At 38.0% G+C, this 3,207-nt stretch overlaps 1 protein-coding gene across 1 annotated transcript in view; it reads left to right on the forward strand.

The window, feature by feature from the left end:
- Positions 1–3,207, forward strand: part of SYNE2 (spectrin repeat containing nuclear envelope protein 2) — a 339,863-nt gene that overhangs the window by 99,783 nt on the left and 236,873 nt on the right. The window contains exons 28-29 of the mRNA XM_006142397.3: positions 600–747; positions 1,397–2,004. Coding sequence (XP_006142459.1) covers positions 600–747; positions 1,397–2,004 — 756 coding nt within the window. The remainder of the gene's footprint in view (positions 1–599; positions 748–1,396; positions 2,005–3,207) is intronic.

The following is a 3,207-nucleotide window of genomic DNA, read 5'->3' on the forward strand; positions in this document are numbered from 1 at the left end:
GTCTAGCAAAAAGCTATGCAGAAAAAAAAAAAAAAAAAGAGGGGAAAGGCTTATTATGTTTTACAGTTTTCCCCTTCAGTGTGTTATTGATTAAACTATTAAGAATAATTGGATATTGGGCCACTTTTGAGAGTGAAAGGAGAAATCATTAATAATGATAATTGAAGCAGGAGTTGTTCTGGCCCAGTGGGGTTCATGGTTAGCCTAGCCCTGTTGATGCTTGCTAAATAAATTTTTGTTGATTGAATGAATAAATGAACGGATGCTTGGATGATAAGAAGACTACTTGGGGGCCCAGCAGGTAGCATAGTGGCTAAGGTGCTGAATTCCCACAGGGCCAACTGCAGTTCAAGACCTGGACCTTGTGGCTTAAAAATGACAACAAATAAACAGATAAATAAAATTTTTTTTTTTAAAAAATGACTGCTTGGGTATAGCAAACAACTTCTTGATGAGTTTGAGTTTTAATGTGATAGTCTGTACATATCATTAAATATACTTTTATTAAATAGTTATTTTTATTGTTTTGGTTAAATAATGATATTAATATTTTTCATAAGATAAGATTTCCCTTCATGTCTGGTTCATTTTTTACCTAGAATGGAGTCTCTAGAGATCGCACTGCAGACTGTGTTACCTATGGAGAAGGAATTGCTCCATCTCTGTGGCTCAGAGCTGCCTCTCCATGAAATGTCCATCCAGGAATTTCATCTTACTGGGGCTGATGATATTTATCAAAAGCTAAGGGTAAAAAAAATTCTCACATTGTACTTACAGAATGATCAGTTCTTCACAGATTTGTAGATGTTTATGGGTTTTTAATTATTCACTATAATATAGATTTAGATTATAAATAAATACATAAGCAATGGCTGAATGCTCCTCAGTAATTTAGACTTGTTATTTATTTCTCAACCCTTTAAGTTTTTACAAATTTGGAGGTCGGTTCTGTGGAGTAAATAATGGAGTATTTTCTTTGAATTTCAAATAAGGCCTAGTTTATGAATGCCTTCTTCAATGACTGAATTCCTAAATAGCATGTTAGACTTATATGCATAAGTTGGCATATTTTACAATTTACTTATTCCAAATCCCACCTTAAATTAATTTTTCTTTTTTAAATTATAACCCATCTCTCAACCATTCCATTTCTAATTATTTGCTTTGGCATAATAAATTTCTGTACTTTTCTTTTTGGAATTGAAATATCAGGAAGGGTATTAGATAATGAAACAGCTGGGCTTCTTGATTATTTGTAATTAAAATGTTTCCTTACCAGCTTTGACTAAACTCAGAAGCATTTTTCTAGATCAAATCTGTATATTTTGAGTTTTACTTCTGAAGCATGGCCTTCTTTCTACTTCAGTCTTTTCAGCTTTTCTTACCTTTATTTTAGACTCTCCAAGATTCCATAGCAAGGCAGATTGAAATATGTAATGATTTAGGAGAGTCGGGCAATGCTGTATTAAAGGAATTACACCCATTTGATCTACACGCAACACAGAATATTATATTGAAATGCAAAACAGAGCTCGAAGAAGCGAACCGCAAGGTGCAGATGAGTGAAGATGCTCTCAAAGATCTGGAAGATTTTTTGGCTTCTGTAAGAACAGCTGAACTCTCTGTGGAGCTTGTTACAGACTTTGCAGCCTCAGATATACAGGTGGCGCCAGACAGTTCTTTGATGATAAAAAATAAAGAGGCAGAAACTCATCTAATGGCCAAGGCCAGACGTTTGGATGAACGTTTGAAGATGCTTGGTTTAAGCTTTAGATGTGTTGAATGGGGTGAAGACACCTCCTGTGAAAAACTTCTTGATGCTTTATCCATAAAGTCATCTGAGCCCCATGGCCACAGTGTACAGGAGGAAGTCACTGAGGAACACAAATTACTGGAGGCTTGTATTTTCAAAAATAATGAGCTCCTTAAAAATATTCAAGATGTACAGAATCAAATGAGTAAAATCGGTCTTAAGGATGCTACTGTTCCTGCTGTAAAACACCGGTAAATATTGTTTCTATCCATTTCCATTTAAGGCGACACTTTTCTGTGTTTTCAGGTCTCTCTCTCTTTCTCTCTCTCTCTCTCTGTGTGTGTGTGTGTGTGCGTGTATAATTTTTTGTGTATGATTTGCCAGAGGGCATATGTACTCACCAGAAAGAGAGAAAACATAGAGGAAGAAAGTACCCTCAGTGGAATGTGGTCACACTATAATCTCTTCTCCATTTCTCTATCCTGTCAGGATTTCTGGGCATGTGCATACACACACCCAGCATGTTTTTCAAGTTGCTGGGACAGGGATTCACATTGTGGTCAACCATGTGGGATTCGGCTCCCTTAACCCCCAGGCCACAAAGCCGGCCCTCAAATATCTATTAAGTAAAACATATACTCCTACATCTTTCTCCTTTATTCCATCCCATTCTAGCCTGTGTTCAACAGCCTTTTCTTTCCTTTTCATTTTTTTTGTAGAGGTTTTTGCCTTAGGGCATGTGTGCTAGCTGGATATCTTGGTCATGCACACATATGCCCAACATGAGTTTCAAGTGACTGGGTCTGGGACTCAAACTGCAGTCGGCCATATGGCAGTCCAGCAATGTAACTGCTATGCCATCTGTTTATCCCTAGCATCCTTTTCTTTAGACTTTTCAAGCAGCTTTCTTTTTGCTGATATATGTTTTTAAAATGTTATATAATTTCTTTTCTCTCTTTGAAGTATGTTTTCTCATGGATGAAGGAGTAGTGAAGTAAGATGTGTGTAAAGTACATGAGTAACTTCTAAGTCCCTTGTACTTCTGTGTGTTTATTGTGGAATCTTCCTGAGGAGAAAAGACTGGCCAACTGCATACATTTGATATTAATGAAGCAAGTGGGGCCAGTAGGTGATGTGGAGGTTACAGCGCTGGATCCCACACAGCCAATTGCACGATTTGAATCCTGGACCTGGTATCTTGAAAATTATACCAGGCACGTGTGCATGCATGCCAAAAATCCTGAGAGGAGGATGGAGAAGGGACTGTGGCATGGCCATTTCCCCCGGAGGCCAGGGGGGTGATTTCTTACTTTCCCTCCCTGTCTCTGGTGAGCAGACACTCTATAGCAAAACTTAATTAAAAAAAAAAAGCAAGTGGTGGGCAAGACACAAGGCACTTCTGTCCCTGCTCCTGCCTTAGTAATAGGTCTCCTCCTTCTCACAGCCGGAATAGG

Source organism: Tupaia chinensis, unplaced genomic scaffold (genome assembly GCF_000334495.1).
Source record: "Tupaia chinensis unplaced genomic scaffold, TupChi_1.0 Scaffold000075_1, whole genome shotgun sequence".
Lineage (NCBI taxonomy): Eukaryota > Metazoa > Chordata > Mammalia > Scandentia > Tupaiidae > Tupaia > Tupaia belangeri.